Source organism: Sorex araneus, chromosome 6 (assembly GCF_027595985.1).
Source record: "Sorex araneus isolate mSorAra2 chromosome 6, mSorAra2.pri, whole genome shotgun sequence".
In the NCBI taxonomy this organism is placed as follows: domain Eukaryota; kingdom Metazoa; phylum Chordata; class Mammalia; order Eulipotyphla; family Soricidae; genus Sorex; species Sorex araneus.
Genome location: NC_073307.1, coordinates 8,754,948 through 8,779,971, shown reverse-complemented (window position 1 = coordinate 8,779,971; position 25,024 = coordinate 8,754,948). Strand labels below are relative to the sequence as shown.

The 25,024-nt window shown below is 45.2% G+C and overlaps 1 protein-coding gene across 16 annotated transcripts in view; it reads left to right on the top strand.

Moving 5' to 3' along the window:
• The window catches only part of CAMK2D (calcium/calmodulin dependent protein kinase II delta), a 251,290-nt gene that overhangs the window by 79,634 nt on the left and 146,632 nt on the right, over positions 1 to 25,024 (top strand). For all 16 annotated transcript variants that reach the window (XM_055144158.1, XM_055144153.1, XM_055144151.1 and 13 more), the window contains exon 3: positions 11,147 to 11,206. In XM_055144158.1, the coding sequence (XP_055000133.1) occupies positions 11,147 to 11,206 (60 nt within the window). The remainder of the gene's footprint in view (positions 1 to 11,146; positions 11,207 to 25,024) is intronic.

Below are 25,024 nucleotides of genomic sequence, written 5' to 3'. Positions count from 1 at the left end.
CAGGAAGAAGCACCCTGTAAGCTTAATAGATCTCTTACTGTGTCTATACAAAATGACTAGAAATATTGTGAAGAAGTAAGTTCAAGATGATTGTTTAAATGGGTACTAGCTAAGGAAAGAAGGAAGCACTCTATATTTAGATGGAATTCTGCCCTTGGGTAGATGTCCTAGCAGGAATCTGGAGTGCTGAGCACTTAGATGAGATTTTGTCCTTAAGTATCTCCTAGAAGAACTTCCCTGGAAGGAAGGGCTTTACATCTGTTCATTGTTTATGATAATGTTCAGCCACACCAATGGGTAATTGCCACCCCCACCTCTTCATGATTTCTCTATAATTAATGCTATGACATGTGAATAACAGCCACTGATTACCAACCAGCCTGGTAGCCCCATTCCTTCATTCATCTGTCGTTATTGGCCAGCCAGGGAGATGGTGATTATCCCCGAATGCACCAAGGGACCCTTGGGTCACCATGGATGGGCCAGCGATCACCCATGCTAAAACAGTGACACCGTATGAGCCAAAACCTGTAGACAGAGGCCAAAGTACAGAGTGTACAGATCTTATTTCCTCTTCTGTGGTGCCTCCTCTGTTCATGGTCTGGCCACCTCGCTGGTCCTGCAAAGTATTTTATTGTATTATATTGCTGTCAATTGGAGACAGAGTTTGAAACGTTTTGTGTGGGTCATATTATTGAGGTATATAGAGAGAAACCAAGCAACTTCAGTGCTTCATTTGCACCAGACTCCTCATAACTTGTGTCTATCAGATCTCTGTGATATTACTACACGATAGCACTGTCATCCCGTTGTTTATTGATTTGCTCGAGCGGGCACCAGTAACGTCTCCATTGTGAGACTTGTTGTTACTGTTTTTGGCATATCGAATACGCCACAGGTAGCTTGCCAGGCTCTGCCATGCGGGCCAGATACTCTCGGTAGCTTGCTGGGCTCTCTGAAAGGGACAGAGGAATCAAACCCGGGTTGGCTGCGTGCAAGGCAAACACCCTACCTGCTGTGCTATCGCTCCTGTCCGTGATACTGCTAACCACTCAGAATAACACAATCCATGCCAGTCCTGCAATTGGTGTAATGCACTTAGTATGCTGCCACCGGTGGTCTGTGCCGGCAACCGCCTGTTAAAATGAGGCGCTAAGAGGCAGTATTGGAAGCCTCATCTGCAGTGCCCTCCTGTGAGCACTTGTCTTGGTGTTTACCCAGTTCACCATCCTGGCTGTTGCTCCGCCACAGTGCTCCGCCCAGCCTCACTGTGGCAGCGCCCTGCCCTGGTGTGGGCATGGAGGAGGTCAATGTGTTTGCAGAGTGAGTGGCCCCTGGAGACAATACCGTGAGCCACCCCGAGGCCACCCAGGGAGGAGATGGGTGCTGCCTGCTCACCCACTTTCTCTTCCAGAGGAAAGTCACCAGTGAGCGAGTGCTCCAAGACTGTGCTCCCCGCCCCTCCCAACAACCAGGGCTCAATCCCGATGCCCCCAGCCCGCCAGCCCACGCATCCCAGCATGGTGAGCCAGGGGGAGGTTTAACTCAGAGACACCACGTCCAGCAGGGCCCAGGCGACATCCGGGTACTCCGTCATCAATCAGATGGGAAACAGACACTCACGGCAATATTTTTCTAATGTTTACTATTGTTTGCAGCTTTCAAAGGTCTAAAACATGTTGTGTCCTCATTTAAATTGCTAATGAATGGGAGCCTGGAAGATGGAGATTTTGTTTTGCATTTGCATAATTTTGAGTACAGCAGTATTTTCATAGCAGAGAGAAGGGCCGTGCCTCCGGATGAAGGCTGCTGTCATTGTGGTAGAGGGACACGTTTCTCCCGTGGGCCACCGTAGAATGGGGGCTTCCGAGTCCACATTTAATCCCTCACTGTCCGGGAAAATAGGGGAAAAGTATTTTCCCGCGCCTCCCTCTGAAGCACTACTGCGGATGAATTACCAGAATAGCATTCATTTTGGATGCATGAGGCAGAAGAATAAAAGAACCCAGTGAATTTGTATGTACAAGTGCCTGATGTAATTTGTTTAAAATGGGGCACTCGAGTTTCCCCAGCATTCTTGCTGAACATTTTAGGCTCTTAGGGTTCCATGAATGAATACTGATGTTCTCAGACTTAGTCCGTTGCGTGGAGTCTGTTCTGTCTGACCCCAGATGCCAGTGGTTCTCTCGGTATTTCTGCTACTGATAAACTAGGAGGCATTTTCATATGATTAGGGACTGGGGGAAAGAGTTGGATCACATGAAGTGATTCTTAAAGCTGACTCCTGGTTCTGTCTTAGAGGTTCTCAGGGGAACGGATGGGGTGCTGGGGATCACACGGGGTCGGCTGCATGAAAGGCAGGCAACCTACTCCCGAGCCCCTACAATAGTATGATTTTATAGAAAATAAAGCTGCTTTTGTATGTTTCAGGATATGTGTAAAATGAATAATACATGATGAAGTTCATCTATTAATGTCTGTTTTAGGAATCGAGTTCTTTTACATTTGGAGACATGTTTAGTTAAAAAAAAAAAACAACAACAACCTGTTATCAAGACAAACTTTGTTCTAGCTACTGCACTTGGTACTGGGTATTTTATGCCCCGTTTAGAGATGAATCTTTGGAGTGATGAAGAAACCTGAGCTTCCGGCCAGCTGTGAGTGCTCACGCTTCTTCCAGGCAGGCTCTGGACCCAGGAGGGATTGCCGCTCCTTGAGTGCTCTCTGCCTCAGTTTCTCCATAATCAGGAACTTTGGGGATGGGTTTAATTTTTCTGGCTCTGTCTTACGCCTCATTTTAAATTGCAGAAAGAAGTTAAATCAAGCCAAGACCTGGTTCATCTTTCATGGAATAGATTTTTTTTTTTTTTTAACCAGAAAGTTCCTATGGATTTGAGATGGACTGATGCCGTAATTCAGGATTGTAGTGTTTGAATGGGCTTCCCAGGCAGGAGAAAAAAAATCTTTCACTCCTAAGTAAAGAAATAGGAACAGTCAAGTGTGTGCATCTATTTTATCTCATGGTGAAATGAAGCACATTCTCATACATAGTAATAAAATATTATTTGCCTTGTCTAGGAGTGAGCAGTGAAAGTAATTGGGAGCCAACAGTGTCTGATGCCATAGACAATTAGGTGAAAAAGTTAAATAAACTTTGTGGCTGGAGCGATAGTATAGTGGGTAGGGTGCTTGCCTTGCAGTCGGCCAACCTGGGACGTGACCCCAGACACCCCATACGGTCCCCACAGCCAGCCCTGAGCACGCCCAGGTGTGGCCCAAAATAAAACAAAGAAGAAAAAATAAATCAAATAAAAACTAAATCAAATTTGTGGTATAGTTCAGAACAAAAGGATAGATGTGTATTTAATTATGAATTTTAAAATATCCCTTTTCATGAAACAAACCATAGCTTTTAGCCCCTGTCTAGGAGGCCGGGGGTTTTGTAAAAAAGTGATTAAAAAAATCTTTTTTTTTTTTTAATTAAATCACCATGAGATACAGTTACAAAGCTTTCATGTTTGAGTTTCAGTCGTACAGTGGCCTAACACCCACCCCTCCACCAGTGCCCATTCCCCACCGCCAACCTCCCTCCCCGTCCCAGCCTCCCCCTGCCTCTGTGGCAGACAGTTTCCCCCATACTCTCTTTTCTGGGCATTATGGTTTGCAATATAGATACTGAACAAAGAGATTCTTTAAGTGTCCCTTTTACCGTACCCCGGTTTAAGAAGGGCCCTCCGGAAACAGGCAGAGCCCGGAATCCCGCGGAGACTGCCTGCTTTCACAGGGGACCTCTCAGCGCATCCGCAATGGAACTGCCAGCCCGCAGGACTGAGGCCTGCCCGTGGCCTTGGCGTTGCCATCCAGGATCTGCACTGGAGCTGGGCCTTGGCTGGGCGACCTCTGCGGGGTCTCACCTCACTCCCCGGGCTCCCAGCAGCGCTGGCTCCCCGAGGGTGCAGTTAGGTAGTCGACAGTGTATTTTGTGTACAGACAACAGCAATCAGACCACCATTGCAAACTCACGCAGAGACACGGGAGGTTGCATGACCAGGTGCCAGGCACAGCACTGAGAGGTGCTGATGCTTGGCCCTCCGAGAATGGGTGGGGCAGGGGCCAGGCTTGTCTGCAGAGGGAGAGCAGGGGTGCTCCTTGGAGACTGATGCTTCAGGAAACCCGGCTAAGATGAGGAGTGCTCAGAAGTTGGCCGGCTGGTTGTACAGACACCAGAGAAACCTCCTCAGCTGTCAGCAGTGGGAAGGTCTGAGGCCCTGCCCTCACGGGGGCACTCAGGAAAGGCAGAAGCTTCAGGCGGGGGCCTGTGGAGTGAGTGGCCCCAAACTCTCCAGCTTCCTGGCCCAGCGTGACAACCCCCCCCCTTCATGGTGATTATATTCTATTATTAGCAACAGTGATGACTCCCTCTCGGCATAGTGAATCATCTGTTTGGTTGCATGCTTGTGATCATGTATGTGCTGAGGGTGAAGGACGGGTAATAAGTGACCTGTCTGTATCACTGTCCTCCCGTTGCTCATCAATTTTGCTCGAGTAGGCACCAGTAACATCTCCATGGTGAGACTTGTTGTTACTGTTTTTGGCATATCGAATACGCCATGGGTAGCTTGCCAGGCTCTTAGTGCGGGCAGGATACTCTCGGTAGCTTTCCGGGCTCTCCGAGAGAGACAGAGAAATCGAACCCAGGTCAGTCATGTGCAAGGCAAACACCCTACCCGCTGACCAATTTAAACAAAAGCTTCCGCCTACCAGACCATCCCTGGCACTGCCACAAAGGTGAGAAGGGGACAGAGAAGCGCACCCTGGCACCCAGGGCAGGACCAGTGGGCGTTTCCCGCCTCCCTCTGTTCTGAGGGTTCCACTGAACAGGGCAGAGAAGGATTAAAGCTAATGTACTGACCCTATGCACTTAAAACAGATTCCATCCTTTTGTGTCATCTAGGAAAGAAATCTATTAAGAGTTTTGACCCTTTCCACGGGATTTGCATTTATTTCATTTTATTTTTTAATATGGGCTGCTCACAGGCTGTGCAGTCCTGGGGTCGAACTAACTCAGGGCCTCTTGCTCTGGCACTTGAATCCCATCCTGGCCATAGGTCAGCGTCTTGAGTACTTTGGCATTTAGGGGAGAGTTTCTTTTTGAATCATGCTTGCTAATAAAAGCCCGTTCCCTAGTGCCTGATGAGTAGCTGCTGTCTGTGGCCTTAGTGATCCCCTGAATATCCTGGGGAAAGTGACCAAGGGGCGGGGGTAGGGGTGGGGGTGGCTGAAATTTTTTTCCCCCCCATTTGTGATCAGGACAGTTCTCTAGAAAAGATAAAAATTGGACCTAAGAGTTTAAAACAGGTTTTAGTTCATTAGGTCTGATTTGTATTTTTTTTCACTTCACTTGAAATATCTCCTGAGGCTAAAAAAAAAAAATAAGGTTTCTTAAAACTGCAGAGAGGGGCATTTCTTCCAAGTTCTCAGAGACTTTAAAATCTGGAGATCTCTGTGCTTGGGTAACGCCATTCCCTATTGGCTGTTATCCCCGCCGAGTGCTAATGTAATTTCCCAAAGGCGCTGTTTAGAGACCGTGCCTTCAGCCGCAGGTCGGTACCAGCATGGATCTTATCAAGCCTGACAAGATGACAGCCCGAAGGGTTATATTTTTGTTCTTCTAGCCGTGTGGACTGCACTTCAAAGGAAGGAAAAGCCAAACTATTATCATTGGAGCCCTTTAATAAATATTACATGATAAGTGAGGCTGTAGTTGGTGCTCCGGTAGCTGCCGGGTGTGTGGATAATAAAAGAACATCTTCAGAGGCTCACAAACAGCATTACAGATGTCTTAGCTCCTGCAAGCTCTGCCTCTCCCCGTTGTAGTGGTGAGTGCGGAGGCCGCGGAGGTAGGAGGCAGGGGTTTTGCTGCAGACTGCATCATGCGAGTCAGGGGAATTATAAATGCGACACCGATTCATCCCCATAGCTGGATGCATGCAGAAATGTGCCTTTGGTAACAACAGGCCCCGGCCCACTCACTGCAGCACTCCGTGAACTTGATGCTGACTGCGAAGCACTGGGCGAGACCTGCTTCCGTTCCTGCTGAATGAACTGGTTTGAATGAAAACCGAGTTCCCTCAGCGAGGCGGGGATGTCAAAACACGCCCCCAAAGAAGAGAGCAGAGACGCCTGGTGATGCAGACGAGCTCACTGAGGGCGGTGCTGGTTTGGGAGGCAGGAGGCAGGCGAGATGCTTCCCCGTGAGCCCGGGAGCACCGGGACCCAGCACAGTCCTGGGAGCTGCAGAGCACGGTCCAGGCACCCTGGGCCCACCCTGCACGGTGGCCCTGCCCGTTCACTGACTTCTAGCCAATCAGATACGACAAACGTGGTAGTCATGCTCATGATTGGACAGGTGCTTTGTGGCGGCCCCGCCCAGAGACTGGCTTCTAGCCAATCAGATGTGAGCAACATGGTAGGCGTGCTTGTGATTGGAATGGGTAAGATAAAGACGAGCCTTTTGTTTGCCACGTGTTCCCTCATTGGAAACTATTGCAAGCAGGTGCCTGTCTCAGCAAATAGCCCAGAAGGTGGCCTTATGCAGTTCCCTGTGGGGAAGCTCAGCACCCAAGGTCCAAGGCCTTGGAAGGACAACTTTCCATCAAGGTTTTTGAGGAGAACCTCTTCCCTCGCTTCTTAACAGCATTGTGTGATGCCCTTTAAAGCAAAGGTCCTGGGAAATGACATCCAGGTGCCTGGCCCATAGGTTCTGTGAGACTGTGCACCTGTCTGGTTTCAAGCTTGTGGCAGTTTGTTGTCTAGCAGCAGTAATTGATGGTGCAAGAGTACTTACTACCAAGCAAGTGCCTCCGATCAGGGTTTAAACAATCTGTGTTGGTTCTCTCTGGTCTGGAGGCTGATGCCTAGGTGTTGGCGGGCATTGCTTTCCAAGGCTTCACTCCTTGGCCTGCAGATGGGCACTTCCGGATGACTGCACTTGGTCTTCCCTCTTCACATCTATGCCCTCTAAGAAGGATACCAATTCTACAGCCCATGACCCCGTTAAAGCTTTTTTCACGTTTCAAGTTCAAACAGAGTCCCATTCTGAGGCACTAAAGGCTTTAGAATTCCACATATGAGTCTTGTAGCTCACAATTCAGCTCAGAAATCTGGGCTATCTAAAATTCTGGGCTATCTAAAATGCTATCTAAATAGCATTCATCTCTACAGCTAAAACTAAAGAGAATCACTTATTTTTGTTCAAAGTCTTGTTTGATTTTAATGTAAGTATATAGTATCAAATCATAGAGGAGTAATTGTGTGATGTAGTATATATTTGTTTCTCCATCTTCATAACATACATTTTTTATGTTCTTTTCATATCGTCTTTTCCATATAGTTTACATAGGTGGGTTTGAAAAATTCAAACTTAAGCAGCTATGCCTGTATATTTCTGAATAAAAAATTGGGGCTGGAGGAATAGTACAGTGGGGAGGACAGCAGACCCAGGTTTGATCCCATCATCCCATATGGTCCCTGAGCCCACCAGGACTGATTCTGAGTGCAGAGCCAGGAGTAACTCCTGAATATCACTAGGTATGGCTCCCAAACAAAACAAAAAGAATAATCCTGAAGTAGCTTGTCTTTCTGGCCCTTTCTTTCCTTCCCTTTTAGTGCCGTTGTTACAGGGAGGGTTGGAGGGTGGCGGGGCGGGGGCCACACAGTGCTTGGCTGTGGTGCTCACACACTTGGCCACAGGGCAATGCCTGCACATCTTTTTAAACCTAGTGCTTGCTTGCCAGGCACGGCGGCCTCAACTTCCTGTGCACAGCTAGCTGCGGTGAGTGGAGGCATGACTGATGGAGTGGAGTTGCCAGGTTGTTCTAGGCCCACGCAGCCCAGTGTTCGGAGGACATAGCAGCCCTAAGCTTGCAGGCAGGGGCTTGAGGGGTCTCCTGGCCCAGTAGATGCAACATTCTTAAGAATTGGTGCCTCTGGAAGACATGGAGCAAGGTTGAAGAATCCACATTTATTTGCATTCTCTTAGTTGTATGTTGATGGTCATAGACTGGAGTTGATTTGTCTCAATACTTTGTAGTCTAGGTATAATGAATAGGACACTGTTGGGTCCTATGCCATCCATATTCATTCTTTACATCACTACTTATTGAACTATAATGACACATATGTTTAAATTACTGTTATGAATTGAAAAAAGGAAGCATCCCTGCAATAACTCTATATAGCAGAGGCTCAGGATTCTTAAACTTTATTCACTCATAACCCTCTTTTTTGCCTAGAAAGTTTTACAGGACAACAGGTATACAGTCACAGAAGTAAAAAATTTACTGATAATAAATCATAACAAATTTTCTATTAAAAATCTCTTAAAGTTATGTGACCCCACATAGATTACAACTCACTATTTCAATAGCTATGGTACAGACCAGTTTTGATAAGATGATCTTTGAAATTCCCAAACTCTCTGAGGATTTATAAGCTGAAAACCATTTTCATAATAAAAATTAAGCCTTCAGCCTTTTGTACACATGTTCTTGACATTTGTTGTTACTGACAAATTCCCAGCCTGCGAGCCCGAATTGTTTAAATGACCCATGCATCATGGTATAAAATTAAACCCAGGCAGAAAAGTACAATAAGAAAATCTATAAGTAAGCCCCAAACAGCTCATTTCATTTAGAATTGTCCTTCATGAGCCAGTGAAACTTGCTATTATTTAAGACCAGAGAGCTAGCAAAGGAGTTAAGACACTTACTTTGCATGTGGCCACTTTGGCCTCAATTCCTGGCACCACATATGGTTTCCAGAGCACTGCCAAGAGTGATCCCCGAGTACAGAGCCAGGAATAAGCCCTGAGCACTGCCGAGCAGATTTGCTCTTACTCCCTCTTGCCCTCGACTACCACATTTTGGCGATACTGTTTGCACTGGGAAGAATGCAGAGAACACTCCTGGTGGATTCCACAGTACAGTGGTTATAAAAAGAAAAGAAGAAAAGACACTTCCTCAAAGAGCACCTTTGTGCTTGAAGTAAGAACTGAAGAAATTAGCCCTGATTGTTCAAATGTTAGATATTCGATAGAAGATTTTAAAAAATATACCTAGGGGCTGGAGCGATAGCACAGCGGGTAGGGCGTTTGCCTTGCACGCGGCCGACCCAGGTTCGAATCCCAGCATCCCATATGGTCCCCTGAGCACCTCCAGGGGTGATTCCTGAGTGCATGAGCCAGGAGTGACCCCTGTGCATCGCCGGGTGTGACCCAAAAAGCAAAAAAAAAAAATAAAAATAAAAAATATACCTAATAGTCTGTCACTTCAAAAAGAAGTGACACCAGTCATCACCCATCCCTGTATTTCCAACAAAACTCAGGTCATTAGAAAACTTGCTCTTGCTCTTGATTGAATCAGATTGTAACTGATTCCTGGATTTGAAGATGGTTCTGATGAGGTCACTAGTGATGTCAGCTATTGTTTGGATGATGTTGTATAATCAAATATGCCAACATTTGGAAGATCCTATTAACCACGTATGGGACCAACATTTTCTTTGTTGATTAGTTTGTTGGAGTGACTCCCTAGTGCCCTGGGACTGGCCCTGGCAGTGCTTGAGGCAAGTGGTGCCAGGGGCCCAAATCCAGGCCCTGGGCGTGCCAGCCAAGCACTCCTGCCTTCTGGGTAATCTCCCAGCCTTCAAATCCAAATTGTTTAGATGACCTATGCATCATGTTATAAAATTAAACCCAGGCAGAAGAGTCAAAGAGCAAGAATAGAGACTGGTAGATTTTTATGCAGCACAGGAAAACGACTCTCATGGTGTTGTCAACAAATTAGATTTCAACATTAAAGTCTGTAACTCCAGGGATAAGAGTCATTGATCAGATTTCACATTTCACATGCTAAATCGCTTCTCAGAAACTATCATCTGTTGAGTTTAGGTGTAAAGTTAAAGAATATTCACTATCATAGCTAGTGCCTCTTTCTTTTCCAATCCCCCATCCTTGTTAGTTTAGATTTTTTTCACCCACTTCCACCAGAACAATGTATGGCACTGAATACAGATGCAGATGTGAGCTCACAACTGTCTTTTCTATATCAGACTTCAGAGATATCCGTATATATTTGAAAATGAAAGATATTCAGAAATATTTGCTGATATTCAAGAACAAAAGGCCATGCCTCTGTTCTCATTTTGGAAATTACAGTTTTGTTTGCTTGTTTGTTTTTTTGTTTGTTTCATGAAAATAAGTCACCAGGCTGAAATTGGAAGAGTCAGCATGGTGTTACCAACCTGGAGAAAATTGGCTCAGGCAGGAATCCTCATGGAATGCTAGAACTGGAGGAAAAAAATTGATGAGGAATAGAATGTTTTCATGGCCTCAAAATGCCATGAATTATTGGTTGTAAAGGAATATTTAGCAGAACAGTTCAGCACCTTGACCCCGGAATCAAAGTTACCCCTTTTAAGAAGCAGTGAGACAATATTCCCCAGAGGTAGCAGACAGAAAAGGAGGCCCTCCTAGCTATGGTGACAGTGCCTGGATCAATTCAGGAGCCAGCTGTTGAAAAAATCCAAATAGTGAGCCATGACCACATTCACATAGACACATGGTGACTATTTTTAGGTAATTTTCAAAAGTGTCAGATTCTGAACAGCAAAGGAAAACTATGGAAATATTCCAGTGGAAAGATGCCAAAGAAAAGACAATTAGATTTCACATGTGACCCCACGAATCCTGGAGGGAAAGGTCAATTAGGGCCTGTAGGGGTTAAACTGACATTGCAGTTTCCAGACATATGCCCTCTGCTTACATGTTCGTGCATCTCAAATTATCTCAGTGGTGGTGGCAATACATACTGGAGATAAAGATAAGAAGGAATGCATATTTTGTCATTTTGGTCTCAGCTCTGGCTAAATTCATCTCTATTTCTCTACCTCATCAAGCCAGTGAAAAGTGAAGAGAGTCATATTGTTAAGCCATGAAACTCATATCCAGCTACTCTGAATTTGAATTATCACTTTTCAGAAAGAAATGAAAGGATAAGTAACAGAAAAGGCTTTGTCATTGAGATATGCTGTTGTCTACTTTCTATGTTTAAATTTGCTAATAGTTGTGATTTTTTTCTTTAAACAGATCATCAGAAATTGGAAAGGGAGGCTAGAATCTGCCGTCTTTTGAAGCACCCCAATATTGGTAAGGGACTGTACTGCATACTTCAGACTCTTCATTGAATAATCTAGAATATTGGTTACTTTTAGCATATAGGTTCTGAATGTTTGGTCTTGGTTACATGTGATTCTAAATTTCTATTTCAATGCAGTGTTTGTAACAGTCTTGGAAAATTTAGTGTCTATACAACTAGTTATAAGTTAAAAGGTTCATTTACATTTAATTTATAATTTAAGATTGATCCACATTTGTAGAACACAGCACAAGCATTTGCCTTTACAAAAAGAATACAGGTAGCTGTGTTCATTGAACCAGTGGTTATTTCTCTAGTGCCAAAAGTTGAATTCCAACCTGTGGAAAAGTGGGAAGCATACATTAATTTGGCCACCATTTATTACTTTATTTTAAACACATATTTTGGAGTCATCTGTATTTCATTAGTTTGATACCTCTGCATTGGCTTGTGTGGAAGATGGAAATTATAATCTGTTACCTAATTTGTAGAACAGTTGTGAAAAACCAAAATGGAACTTTTCTTAAGCATTGACAGTTCTCTCTGTCCTGAGACTTCAAAGGGAAGGTGGGGTACTCGTTGGAGAGTGCTCTTCTAGATTCTGCAAAGGTCACTGAGCTGTTCGTCATGAAGTATGGAGAGATGGAGCTTATGCAATATTTTAGTCAGTTCAATTGCTTTCATTTATGCTATTAAAAGTTTGCCAAGATAATCATTAAGTCTGCTCTAGAAGCGTAGAAAATTACTTTGGAAGATCATTTCTCATTGATTATAAAAATAGCATGATGGTTTTAAAAATAAGTTGATGAATGTTAGAAAGATGAAAGAATGAAAGAAGAAGCAGTCTTTCCTTAAACATTCATATTGACACAAAAAATGAATTGAAATACACCATCATAAAATCTAGTTTGAATTATTGGGGGGAATGTTAGAATCAATCCAAGTATTTGTGGTACTACAGGAATAAGAAAGGGAGTGATCACTTAGTAGAACTTACAGAACCACCCACTGTCCCTGTATTGATGAGGACAGGGCTGAGCCATTTCTATTCCTGCTTTGAAGTGTTTAGCATTTGGTATGTGGCAGTTAAATATTAACTCCTTAAGTGAATGAATAGACACTGATTCCGAGATACTAACAGCTGTCAGGAAAAGGAATTCTCTGGTTAGGAGAGTGAACAGAAAAGTAAGCCTACCCCCCTCACAGGTATTTCTGATGACAGTCTGCGACATTCCTTGGCGGGCTGTGTCACTTTGTCAGGGCATTTAGCACGGGGCACCACTGACTGGCTTTGCTTCAAGACCTGCTTTCCCTCAGCGTGCGGGGTGGGGGCTAGATGCAGGTGTGGGCAGGGCTGGGCTCTTCTGGGACCTTCTCCTGGGCTGGCCACCATCTTCTCAGTGTCTCCCTTGCTCTCCCTCTGCACGAGGTTGGCAGAAGCGGTTCTTCAATATTCTCAGGAATGAAAATATTGAGGAATGAAGATGCTAAGATTCAGAGTTGGAAAGTAGCACTGTATCACTGTCATCCCGTTGTTTATCGATTTGCTCGAGCGGGCACCAGTAATGTCTCCATTGTGAGACTTGTTACTGTTTTTGGCATATCGGATCCACCACAGGGAGCTCGCCAGGCTCTGCCCTGTGGGCGGGATACTCTCAATAGCTTGCCGGGCTCTCCGAGAGGGATGGAAGAATCAAACCCGGGTCAGCCGCATGCAAGGCAAATGCCCTACCCGCTCTGCTATCGCTCCAGTCCAAATGGACTAGAGTTGGAAAGTAGGAAAGTTTATTGGAAAGTAGAAGAGAAAAGAAAAGAAGCTCCCCACATAGGGAGAAAGAGTAAAGGAGGAAGTTAACTATGGCTCTGTTTGTGGGTTGTTTTTTTTTTAATAGGATAACTGGTCTTTGCATTGCAGGGAATGCAGGGAGGGTAAAGATAAGCGTTTTCCTGAAGACCCTTTTGAATGAAAATTGGGCTCTTGGCCAGTGTTACAGAGGATGAGCCTCTGTTAGGTCCTCAGGCCACTTGCCTAAGGTATTTCCAGCTATCTTAGCCTCCTGCCTCCCTGTGAGTCTAAGTTCTGGGGAGGAATTTTAGGGTAGACAGTTGTTGACACCCTGTTTATCAGGAAAAGCACAGGAATTCACTGGAAGTAAAAAAAAAAAAAAAGTAGTGCTCACTACAGTTAGCTGGAGTAAACTGAGGCCTCCTCTTTCAGTCCTGACCCTGGAGGGGCTTCCCTAATAATGGCCCGTTTGGAACACAGACACTCTGACCGCTTCCGGTCACGCTCCTCTGAGACACTTACTGGACATCGAAACATTTCAACTCCTACGCAAATGCTGGAGACACACAATATGGCCCATAATATTGGCCAAATAGTCCACTGAATGTTCAAAAATATTTTTTACCCTGGGATTTAACATAAAAGTCATTCTCCACCAACCCCCGTCAGATTGTTTTTTCTCGTGTGATTTTTGTCTTTTAATTAGGATATTTCAAAAAAAAACTTTTGTAACTAGGAGGTTTCTGCACTCTCCAAAGGAAGGTTATTTTGTAGGCTGTTTGGCTGGGGGGTGGGAGGGATGTCTGGCAGTGCAATTGCTATTAATTGATGTGAAAAAAGTTTGGAACATCTCCAGCCACTCCCCAACCAAATAACTTGCTGAACCATACCAAACCGAACTCCGAAGCTTTGGGAGAGTGGGGGAACCTGTTGTGAAAATCCCTGCCGCTGTTTCCTTTGGGAAAGCAGAGTCAGGCGTTCTGGACAGATGCCCAGATTCGTTGCCCACGCACAGCAACTAACGAACACGCAGGAGTTGTATACTGCGGAAGGTTCTCGAGTTGGGGGCTCTGGGGGTACTTGCCTTGCACTTGTGATTCACAGCACCTCATACGGTCCCCCCTGAACATCACCGGGGGTGATCCCTGAGCACAGCTAGGTGAAGCCCAACCCCCTCAAAAAGTCATGAGAGCTGAGAGCTGGAGCAGTGGCACAGCAGGTAGGCACTTGCCTTGCACACAGTCAACCCAAGTTTGATCCCTGGCATCCAATATGCCCCCCACCCCCAGCCCAAGCCCCACCAGGAGTAATTCCTGAGCACTGCTGGGTGTGCCGCCCCCCCAAAAAAAACCAAAACAGACTATCTTAAACTAAGAAGCTTCTGCACCTCAAAAGAAATCATGACCAGAATCCAAAGACAATCTACAGAATGGGAAAGGATATTCACCCAGTACCCATCTGATAAGGGGTTGATATCAAGGATATACAAGGCTGTACAAGAAGAAAACATCCAATCCCATCAGAAAATGGGGCGATAAAATAAACAGAAACTTTCTCAAAGAAGATATCCAAATGGCCAAAAGGCACATGAAAAAATGCTCTTCATCACTAATCATCAGGGAGATACAGATCAAAACAACAATGAGATATCACCTCACACCACAGAGACTGGCCCACATCCAAAAGAACAAAAGCAACCAGTGTTGGCATGGATGTGGGGAGAAAGGGACTCTCCTTCACTGCTAGTGGGAATGCTGACTGGTTTACCCCTTTTGGAAAACAGTATGGATGCTTCTCAAAAAATTAGAAATTGGACTCCCATTTGACCCAGGAATACCACTTGTGGGAATATATCCCAGAGATGCAAAAAAATATATAGTAGAAATGACATCTGCACTCGTATGTTCATTGTGACACTGTTTACAATAGCCAGAATCTGGAAAAAACCCGAGTGCCTGAGAAAAGATGACTGGTTAAAAAAACTTTGATACATCTACACAATGGAATACTATGCAGCTGTTAGAAGAGATGAAGTCATAAAATTTGCATATAAGTTGATCAACATGGAATGTATCATGTTAAGTGAAATGAGTCAGAAAGAGAGGGACAGATTGCACTCACCTGTGGAATATAAAGTGACAGAATGGGAGACTAACACCCAGGAATAGTGGAGATAAGGACCAGGAGGCTTGCTCCATGGCTTGGAAGCCGGTCTCACATGCTGGGGGGAAAGGCAGCTCAGATAGAGAAGGGACCACCAAGTAAAGGGTGTTTGGAGGACCCATTCGGGATGGGAGATGCGGGCTGAAAGTAGACTATAGACCGAGCATGATGGCCACTCAATACCTCTATTGCCAACCACAACACCCAAAAGGAGAGAGAACAAAAGGGGATGCCCCAACACAGAGGCGGGATGGGGTGTGGGGAGATAGGGTAGGGGTAGTGGGAGGGATACTGGGAACAGTGGTGGTAGAGAATGGGCACTGGTGGAAGGATGAGTACTTGATCATTGTGTAACTGGAATGCAAGCACAAAAGCTTACAATTCGGTAATTGTACCTCACGATGATTCAGAGCGATAGCACAGCGGGTAGGGCGTCTGCCTTGCACGCGGCCGACCCGGGTTCGAATCCCAGCATCCCATATGGTCCCCTGAGCACCGCCAGGGGTGATTCCTGAGTGCATGAGCCAGGAGTGACCCCTGTGCATTGCCGGGTGTGACCCAAAAAGCAAAAAAAAAAAAAAAAAAAAAAAAAAAAAAAAAAATTAGATGAGAAATGTACCAAAAAAATTATTGACATTGTGTGAGACAGTGACCTCCATGCACTCTGGGTCCCTGTGTCATTTGAAGGAATTGAAGTGACCCATGTTTGTGCCTCAATAGTGAACTCTTCCTCTGCCCGGCAGAATCTCAGGAGAACAAGTGCCACTGGGGGAATGCCAGGTTCTTGAAGTCGGGGTCCATTTCCCGTTTCAGAGATGTTCCCGGAGGGTGGAGGAGAACTCTTCTCTGGTCCCCACTTACGGGCCTAATGCAGAGAGGGCGTTAAGCTCCCCTGTGCGAGACTTCCCCGCCTACCACTTGGACATGTCAGTTCTCTGGGAATACAGCGGACACGCAAGTCCAGGCTCCTGCCCTCGGGGGTAGATGCCAATGAACGGAGTAGCGGGTGTTAGATTGGCATTATTATTGGGGAGGGGGGACAAAAGGAACTTGGGAATGTTGAGATCACAGTTTTAAGTAGTTGGTTAGGGGGACTTGATGGGGCATGAACGTTGAGGAAAGGGCCAGGAGGTAGCTAATCATTTAGCTCACCCCTGCATTCTGCAAAGCTTAGTTTTCTCAGGGCCAGAAAGAATGTGAACGTTAATATGTCAATTGATGGGTCTGGGGGTCACATCACCAGACTGTTGCGTTTCCTGAGGTGGAGAGGGTGCTCTGGCGAAGGCAGCTGGACCCATGACTAGCAGCTGCACAGAGGTACCTCCCCACAGCTGTGGATCACACAGGAAAAGGAGCCTTTGGTCTGCAGTGCCTCGAAATAAGTAGCGTGCCGTGGCAGTAAGGCACAACTCTCTCCTCTTCCTCACCTTCCTCCTTTTAATTACCTGCCCGGTTTTCTTCACATCTTATCAGGAGTTAGGATGTCAAAGAAGGAAAATCTGTTCTGACAGTTCTTTTACCTGCCTTTTTCTCAGCACGGAATCGATGAGCTGAGACTTCACAGCAAATAAAGGTCTCTCCCAAAGAAAAACATTTTACTGAGTTATTTTTGGCTTTGTGCCACCCCCTGCGGTGTTCAGGGGTTACTCCTGGCTCTGCACTCAGGAATTACTCCTAGTTGTGATTGGGGGGAAACCGTCTGGGATGCTGGGGATCAAACCTGGGTTGACTGCATGCAAGGCAAACACCCTGCACTCTGTTTCTCCAGCCCCCAAGAAACATAATTTGAATCAACAAGAGGGCTCATTTTCTCTTGGGGCATACCAGAAAGTTGGAAGCAGGCAGCATCAACTCTGCTGAGCAAAGGAAAAGCCCCTCCCAGGTAGAGAAATGGTAGCTGGAACCATATTCATCTAAAAGTCTCAAGAGGTGGATCCCCGGCTTCCCCCACGCCCTTCCTCTAAGGAAATAAGCCACAAACAAATCAACTGGCACACTCAGAGCATAGGAATTAGTTTTATGCAAGGAATTCAAATAGGGGAACTGGATACTCAGGCTTCGGGTGGCTACTGTCAGAGAGAAGCAAACATCACACAGTGAAAACGACACTAGACGCAGTGTGCTCAAGGAACTTGCAGTGGGAAAGAGCCGGTTCCCCTGTCCAAATTCAGCGGAGTCAGCTGGAGATCTGCACTCACCAAGTGGAGTGGGGGTCCGGCCCAGAGAAGGTGGCAGAGATGGGCATATAGTGAACATAGCCCCATAAGTTCTTGTTCAAGGAAGACTTTGGACCCAAGGGTGTGGAGGGAAGAACTCAGACTGCATTGGATGGCAGAGTGGGATATGACTTGAGGTTTGTTCTTTTTTTTTTTTTGGCTTTTTGGGTCACACCCGACAATGCGCAGGGGTTGCTCCTGGCTCTGCACTTAGGAATTACTCCTGGCGGTGCTCAGGGGACTGTATAGGATGCTGGGAATCAAACCCAGGTCTGCCGCGTGCAAGGCAAATGCCCTGCCCGCTGTGCTAATGCTCCAGCCCCTCTTTTTCTTCTTTTTGCAGCACCTGGAGCTGCTCAGGGGCCACTCCTGGCTTTGTGTTTGGGGGAGCAGAGTCACTCGCAGCAGCGCTCCAACCAGGGATAGAACTCTGGCCTTTTGTATGCAAAGCATGTGCTCAGCCCATTGAGCTCTCTCTTTGGCCCCATAGTAGGGATTTTTGTTTTAAACAGCTCAGCCAGGTACAGAGCTTAGTTACAAGGGCTGCAAAACTCAGAGTAGGAGGAGCTGCCTAAAGTTGATCAAGGAAAGAGGCTGTGTCCCTGCTGCCGAGTGGCGTGTCTGCCCGGTGATTAGTATCGACAACGCACGACCCACATTAATTTCAGATTATTCTGCCTTTCCACGGTGGCCCGGCTTGATTTCTGTTTCAAGAATTTCAAGAATTATTCCTGAAAAAACATCTTGGAAGGAATAAGGCAATACGTGTACTGCGGCCCAGATAACTGGAAGCAGTTCTGGGGAACGTAGGCAGGCAGGCAGTACGCGCGCTGAATGTGGCCTTGGGGACCTGCAAAGAAACAAACCGAGCAAGGCTAGAGAGGCCACCGTGCTCTGGCCCACTCCTCCGATGAGCCGCCGGGGAGACACCCGCTCAGAACCCTGGGCTTGCGGGATCCACATGGGAGGCAGCTTCTCACTTGGCAGGATTATAAATTGCGCTGTGGAGCCGTTCCAGTCTCCAACGGCCCGAATCAAAAGTCTCCTGGCTCTGCACGAGAAGGAACAAGATGGTTTCGTTGTGATCATTTGTTTCTTTGTCTCAAATGTTGGAGAGGCATTTATCTTTGTAGAAGAACTGGGCCTGGCTGGGAAAGTCTTTCCTGATAAGACAGAGTGAGCCCCGAGATGAAGGGGGGTTCAGTGCCTGCCCTGGAGGCTTTGTCTGCCTTGAGGGCCTTGGACCCCTCCCTCAGTGGCTGACCTTCCCGGGATGTCATCGTGTTCCACGGACCCAAGCCCGCCAGACACCTGCCAGATGTGGTAAGAAGCTGGAGTAGAAACTTAATAATCTTAGTGTCGGGGCCAGAGCGATAGCACAGCGGGTAGGGCGTTTCCCTTGCACACGGCTGACCCGGGTTTGATCCCCAGTATCCCATATGGTCCCCCAACCACTTCCAGGAGTAATTTCTGAGTGCAGAGTCAGGAGTAACCCCTGAGCGTCGCTGGGGGTGTGACCCAAAAAGCAAGAATCTTAGTGTCCATGGAAAATTAATTCCATGGACTCATTGGGTACCTCTGATTCTGCTGAGGACCCCACCTGGCTCTGGGGGCCCCCGTGTTCTGGTAGTTCCTCTCTTTGTAAGGTAGACGAAATACTTACCATTTTATTTCCTTCAGAGAATTGTTGTGATTAGCACACACATCTTATCATGTTAGCACTGTCGCATTGTCATCCCGCTGTTCATCGATTTGCTCAAGCAGGCACCAGTAATGTCTCCATTGTGAGACTTGTTGTTACTGTTTTTGGCATATCGAATATGCCACGGGTAGCTTGCCAGGCTCTGCCGTGCGGTCGGGATACTCTCGGTAGCTTGCCGGCCTCTCTGAGAGGGACGGAGGAATCAAACCCAGATTGGTCACGTGCAAGGCAAACGCCCTACCCCCAGTGCTATCTATCGCTCCAGTCCCTTATCATGTTGGTGAGCATTAATGAACTTGGGGAACTTTTCAATGTTAAGTAAATAGTTTGAGCACATGGTTCTGCGGCACTGCTTGTCAAGTACTGTCAGTTTCGTGAAGTTTGCTTGCCCCTTCCTCAGCTAAATACTGAACATTGGAAAACATTTCTGTAGCAAATGCATTCTGTGTATTTATATAAGGTAATGTATAATGTATAAGGTAATATACATTACCTTACATAAATACACAGGGAAAATGTATCAGGCCAGGGAGAAGTCGCTCTCAGTATGATGCTTTGCTTGAGTGGGATGTACAGTGGACACATCGAAATTACATAGGAAAGGTGGATTTTAAAACATACAAGGGCTTTGTGTTCTCTGTGTGGAACTTTTTCGGGTGTGTGAGAGATGGTGGCCTCTAGGATTTATATAATGTTTATCCTTTGCTAAAATGTAATTCGGAAGCTCCTGTAGGAGTTACATAAGTCTGACCTGGATTCTGCAGGCGGAGATTGGAGGCTTCGGGGAAGGAATTAATAAGTTCAAGGTCACATACAAATGTCTGGAGAGATTGTTTGTTTTTTGCCTTTTTTTTATTTTGCAAAACTTATACCTTAAAAAGAAAACATTTACTCTGCTTTCAGTTTTCTTCAGGATAAAAACAAAACCAAACCAAAAGATGACAACTCCATTATATAAGCTTAAAACTCAGAAACTCAGTAGATACCAGCTGTGTAAGCTGCCTTGTCTGACTGTTACTACAGTGTTGCAGTTTTTGGGACAGCAATAGTGTGATTTTCCTCTCTTTCCTGCATTTTTGGCTGGTAGTGTAATGTTCATAATAGCTTTTAATTCTATGCATATAAATTGTTTTGTTGTTTTGAGCTATGCCCAAGAATCATATGTTATGATTCTCAGAACATACTCCTGGCTCTGTGCTCAGGAATCATGCCTTCAAGGGATCATATGCAGTGCAAGGATCAAACTCCAGTCTGGTGGACTACCCACTGTACTATCTTTCTGGCCCCACAAATAAGTAATTTGTTTTTTAATCATTGAGAAACTTTCTCTAGTGTCATATCAGCAGATAATGGTAATGCAACACCAGTGAAAAGCAAATTAGTCTTGATTTTTGTTTGCCTTTTATTTGATTAGACCTCACCTCTTTATCTTGAGTATTTGGTGTGAAGACTAACTTGCTTCTTAGCATACCTTACTGTCTGCACAATTGATTTTTCTCTTCTCACACATGTGAGGAGCAGGACAGAGAGATGGTTCCCCACAAGTCAAGATTTTTTCAGTTTCATTTTCTATTTCAACCTTTTATCTGTTCCTACCTTGGTCGGTTCTATATGGTGCTAGTCACACACTCTTTATAATTGATAGTTGAAAGTAGAATTCAGCCTTTCGAGGAGTGAGGGACTTATTCCTGGTGGCTAGGGCTGGTGCTCAGGGAATCGTGAGGTGCTGGGGGTGAGGTGCTGGGTGCTGCCTCCCTCGTGCAGAGCCCAAGCTCGGTCTCCCTGTCTCTCTCGGTCATTACCATTGAAATAACTGGATAGAAAAAACACGGATGTAAATATTATAGCTGGTTTAGAATTAATTGCATACTAACCATTATACTATCCAATTTGGAACTAATTCCATAAATGATATTAGCTTTAATGACAGTACTAGTGACAAGTGAAAAATCTTTTAAGTGGCCACATTTCATCCCAGGGAATTTATTTACTTGTCAAGTCAAGATAGTCCCCTCTGGACTGGAGAGACAGTTCAGGGGAAAAGCCACTTGTTTTGACACCGACCCGCGTTCAATTCCTCGCATTGTGTAAGGCTCTCTGAGTACCACCAGGAGTGACACTTAGCATAGCCAGGAGTATGCCCTGAACACAGCCCCCTGGCCAAGAAAACAAAATAGAAGAGTAGTCCCTCTTATTGAACAGGAAAGTGCGAGAAATATTTGTCAGAGAACAATAAAGGTTGTTTTTCCTCCTTCGCCTGACAGTATTGTTAAGATAAATTTGAATAGAACAAAAATTTAAAGTTGTTTTTAAACTGTAGGCTATCAGTCAAGATAGAGCACTTACAGGAGGAGGAATCCTCAGCCCCCATAAAGCCCTGCAGTGCATGTATGCAAAGTAAGCTTTGCTTACAATATTTCATCAGTTTTTTTGGGTCCCGGGGATCGCACCCAAGGTCTCAGTCATGGAACAGCCGAGTATGACAACTGAACTACACCCCAAGCCCTGGAGGAGGGAGCATTTTCATAAATATCACAGGAATCACATCTTAGAATGTTTTGAGAAAACTCTTGAAAATATAATTTGCCATCCAACTAGAACATTTACTCATCGAGTTTTATAATGCTGTTTGGAATTTAGTTGGTTTGAAAACTCACAACTTTAGAAGAGTTAGCTCCACCATCTCATTGTTTATCAGTTTGGAAATTGGAATTTCTTTTAAATTGTTGCACAGATGAAAGTTGGTTGGTTGGTTCTTTCAATAAGGTTTGTTTTTTTTCTTAAGCATCTAATTAGAAGGAACTCAGATACTAATGAGTGTGCTGTGAACTGATGAATCAAACTGTTGTTGACTAGTGTGTTAGGGCTAATGACCCAACAAAGGAAAGTAGATACAGGCATATTACTTGAATTCTCTTAAACTCTCACATTTGTGCTTTGATGGTAATTTATCATATTGTTTCTACCAATGGACAGAAACTATTGACAAGATTTAATTTATACTGATGGAGTTCACTACTTTTATAGTTTATTGTGACTGATTATTTTACATTTGTATAATGTTACTTGTTTCAACCAAAGCCTTCAAATAAGAAGAAAACTTTGTGTAGCCTACACAATTAATCACTCAAGATGACAGCAATAATTAGATGATTCCATTATTTTAGACATAGAAAAACTTGCCTTTCATTTGTTCCATCAGATAAAGGGCTATTCTCTAAGATATAATATACATATACATATATATATAAAGTATTTGCAAAGCTCAATAACTAGCAGATGAATAACCTCATCAAAAATATATGGTCAGAAGAGATGAACACTTTCCTGAAGAAGTCATTGGGTTACTGTAGCACTGTCGTCCCATGGTTCATTGATTTGCTCGAGGGGGCACCAGTAACGTCTCCATTGTGAGACTTATTGTTTCTGTTTTTGGCATATCGAATATGCCATGGGGAGCTTGCCAGGTTCTGCTGTGTGGGCAGGATACTCTCAGTAGCTTGCCGGGCTTTTCGAGAGAGATGGAGGAATCAAACCTGGGTTGGCTGCATGCAAGGCAAACGCTCTACCCATTGTGCTATCACTCCATGAGTGTGTGTGTATACATATAAAGTATATAATAAATTAAGTTAGTATATATAAATTAAGTATATCTGTATATACTAACTTAATATATATTCTTGCATTACTTTTTCTTCTAATTTATTAAACAATCATTAGATGAGCTCTCTCTTTATCTACATTTGATTTCAGAAATAAAGAATTATACCATCTGGGTAATGGTGCCATGAGCTAAGTTGAACAAAATAAAAATATGCACAATTTACAAGTTCTTTTCTTTTTCCAATGACTGGTTGTTAAGCAATGTTTGAGTTGTATAGTACTAACTGTTGGAGTTAAAATATTGAAAGACTACAAGGATGAATGAGACAAAGTCCTTGACTATAGGAGGTTACAGTTCAGGAGAACAGTTCTATGCGCAACTGAAATACAGTGTGATTCCAGACTATCATGGTACCGTTACAGAAGTGCCATGAGAACACTCAGAAATAAGTTAGGAACTGTAATTGAAACATGGTGCATAATGGGCAGAATTTTGCCATAAAGAAGTAAAACCTGAGGGTTTTAATAGTATAATAGTATAAGGCACTTGCTTTGCATGCAGTCAATCCCAGTTCTATCCCCAGCACCAAATATGTTCCACCAAGTCCCACCAGGAGTGACCCCTGAGGGTTGAGCCAGGAGTAAGCCCTAAGCACTGATAGGGTGTGGCCCAACCCCCCAAGCCCCCCCAACACACACTCACAAAAGTAGGATCTGAACTCAGTAATGTTATAGAAAGAGAGACTAACAAAGGGAAATGATCAGGCGTCAGAAATCCACAATGCGTTGAAAGAATGATGGGACATCTGGGATGGTTAGAGTTTGAAATGTGATTGTGGTCATAATGATTGATCTCGAATAATATAGGGTTGAGTTCCTATGTCAAGAAAGTTCATGTCCAGTCTGTATAAATTGGAACATGGGTAAAGATTTGTTGAGTTGGTCATATAAGTCCAGTTTCCGGGAGGAGAATCTTGGTAGTTATATACTTAATTGTTTGTAGAGCCAGGAGAAACTTGCGTTAAAAGAGCATGTGGAAGTTTCTTGAATTCCATTCGGTAAAAGACGTGAATGGTTCCCCAGCCCTGGTTTGGGGCAGGCCTGGCTAGAGAGATGAGGCACCAAGGAGAGTGTGAAGGAGGAAGTAGGAGGCTTCAAGTCGGGTTTCTAAAAAGATCCTGCATCCTGTGAAAATAGAAATAGAAGTGAGGGGCCTGGAGCTGTAGTCTAGCAGGTTGGATGCCTGCCTTGTATGTGACAGACCCAGGTTTGATCCCTGGCGTCCCCCACTGTTCCCTGAGCACTGCTGGAAGTGATCCGTGAGCGCAGGGCCAGGAGTGAACCCTGAGCACTTGAGCACTGCTGGGTGTGGCCCTCAAACAAACAAAGAAAAAGGAAAAGAAAGGGAAAGAGAAGAGAAGAAAAGAAAAGGAAAAGAAAAGAAAAGAAAAGAAAAGAAAAGAAAAGAAAAGAAAAGAAAAGAAAAGAAAAGAAAAGGAATTGGGAGAAATTAGAAAGCAGATGTGAAGGTGTAGTGAAATTATTTTTGAAAGATCGCAAAATGCCTCCACAGGGCGACCCGGCACAGAAAGGCAGAACAGAAACAGGAGCCAATGTGACCCCCAATCCGGCTCACTTCCCTTCTGCATGACCCGCAGCCTCTGCCCTGGGCGGCTTCTCTTCAGGGGGCCTTTGGTGCTGATGCTGGCCATCCTCCCTGCGATGAGGATCACAGACCAAGGGGGCTGGAGCGATAGCACAGTGGAGAGGTGCTTCCCTTCCACACAGCCAACCTGGGTTCGACCCCGGCATCCCATATGGTCCCCTGAGCACCTCCAGGAGTCATTCCTGAGTGCAGAGTCAGGAGTAATCCCTGAGCATCGCATCACCAGGTGTGACCCAAAAAGCCAAAGAAAAAAAAATAAAGAATCATAGACCAAGAGTTGACACATCGTGAGGCCCTGGGTGGAGGTCCTGATGTTTGATGGAGGAAGCCAGCAAGCCAGCACCACATGATGGGTTGTTGGTATTTTTAATGTTTTTTCTTTTTGGGTCACACCCAGCAATGCTCAGGGGTTAGTCCTGGCTCTGCCCTCAGGAATCACTCCTGGCAGTGCTCAGGGGACCATATGGGATGCTGGGAATCGAACCCGGGTTGACTGTGTGCAAGACAAATGCCCTACCCGCTGTGCTATTGCTCCAGCCCTAGGGGTGTTGGTCTTGAACAAGCAAATGGGCATTGCAACAGCCCTGTGCCCTGGGGTGGCTCCGCACTCTGGAGTGTTCTTTCTTTCTCCCACGTTCTGTCTGCTGGGGCGAGGCTCTCCTCTCCTCATCCTTCCTGCCACCACCAACCCCG